This window comes from Austrofundulus limnaeus, unplaced genomic scaffold (assembly GCF_001266775.1).
Source record: "Austrofundulus limnaeus strain Quisiro unplaced genomic scaffold, Austrofundulus_limnaeus-1.0 Scaffold275, whole genome shotgun sequence".
Taxonomy (NCBI): domain Eukaryota; kingdom Metazoa; phylum Chordata; class Actinopteri; order Cyprinodontiformes; family Rivulidae; genus Austrofundulus; species Austrofundulus limnaeus.
The window spans coordinates 274,173-275,807 of record NW_013952677.1 but is presented as its reverse complement, the minus strand read 5'-3'; the positions used below and the strand labels follow the sequence as shown (position 1 = coordinate 275,807).

Here is a 1,635-nt window from a genome sequence, read left to right as displayed (position 1 = left end):
GCATGAGGCCCAATGAATCCAAACTACCTAAAATGTGTATTTATCTTTATGTTTTTGTTGGACATTTCTAAAAAGCGTGTCTTACCAGGGGAGGTCTGGCTGTGACGGGTCCAAACGGACAGGGCAGGTTCATCTTGTTCATCAGATGAAGCACCTGTTTAATGTGAAGCACAGGTCAACACACATCAGGCTCCACATGTGCTGCAGACAAACACCAGGATCAACACCACTTCCTGTGTGAAGCAGCAGCGCCACCAAGAGGCTGAGTCAGGAAGTGGAGAAATGTTAAACCCATAACTCATGCCTCCTACTACTGCTTTATTTATTAATACTGGCTCCAAAAACTGAGATTAAAACTCCAAACGTTGGTGTTTGATCTTTAGGAGCTCTGGCTGTTGTTCAGAAACTGCAGCAGTTCTTCTTGAACTGAAGAGAAATAATGAATAAAAAGTAAAGAAGCACAGATCGTCACATTCAGGTGACGTTTTTCCTCACCTGAACATAAAACTTGGGCACACTCAGGAGGGCGTGGCTTATGTTTGTCAGGATGCTGTTGGAGGGTGAAGGGTACAAATATTTCAGCGTGGGGTTTGACTGAAACTTCAACCTGAGCAAGTTAGAAGGAGAAAGATAAAATAAAAAATAAAAAGTTTAGACCAAACCTACAATAACTCAACTGAGCACAAGAATTCAGGAAATTAGCGTTTTGTAGRTTATTTCTTTGTCGTAACAAAGCTTCTTGGTAATAAATCTTATGTTGTTGTAAAGTCTATTAATGTCCCTTTTAAATGGAGCCACATTTGTAAGGATCATGCATTTGTGGGTTGAGCAGTAGAGCTCAGTATGTGGGTTGTATACATGAAAAAAATGAGCCAAATCTTCTCTGTCAAACAGCTCATTCAGCTGTTATTAACTCTTGTTTTCAGCTTCTGGTACCTCCAAGTGCTGCCAGTCATAAGATTTATTGAAAATAATCTAAAAAAAACATGATTTTACTTAGTTTTTGTATTAAGCTTCCACATTTTTTAAATTAATTTTATTATAACATTATTGATTAAACTAAGTTGTAAAAGCTGCGTCCACCTGTAGGATTCAGGAGGTGGACTTGTTTTCATTTCAGATGAAATCATAAATACTGCTGACAAAATGTCCAGTTTATAGACAGGTAAGACAAACAAACAAAAATATTTTTAAAAATGGGAGGGGGTGCAAGGGAAAAGCACAAAACAAACAAACAAACAAACAAACAATAAATAAATAAATACTTTTTTTCCATTTATTATCATTAGAAGTCAAACAATAAAAAGTCTGGGTGTTTCTCCGAGATAAATAACATTTATGATGCTTTTAAGGTGATCTGTGAGAGGCTTTTAATTCAGCACGACTGATTTATTTTGGTGTTTTATTGTTTTCATTGGTTTGTGTGTTTTACTAGTTAGTAAATTAGTTTGAATGATTTCTTATACTTCTTATTAAATTTGTGTTGCATGTCTTTTTGTTTGGTATTTAACATTTGTACTGATTGTATTTTATTGTTTTGACCAAATGCATGTAGCCGAGTCATTTTAATGTTGATTGTTTTTAGTAAGTCCAGAGACAACAGCTGTAATAATATCCTCCGGATAATTCTGGTGC

At 35.7% G+C, this 1,635-nt stretch overlaps 1 protein-coding gene across 1 annotated transcript in view; it reads right to left on the bottom strand.

Annotated features, from left to right (window-relative positions):
* Window positions 1-1,635, bottom strand: part of rnpc3 (RNA-binding region (RNP1, RRM) containing 3) — a gene marked incomplete in the record, with an annotated part of 19,245 nt that overhangs the window by 15,053 nt on the left and 2,557 nt on the right. The window contains 2 exon segments of the mRNA XM_014021017.1: window positions 86-154; window positions 496-607. Coding sequence (XP_013876471.1) covers window positions 86-154; window positions 496-607 — 181 coding nt within the window.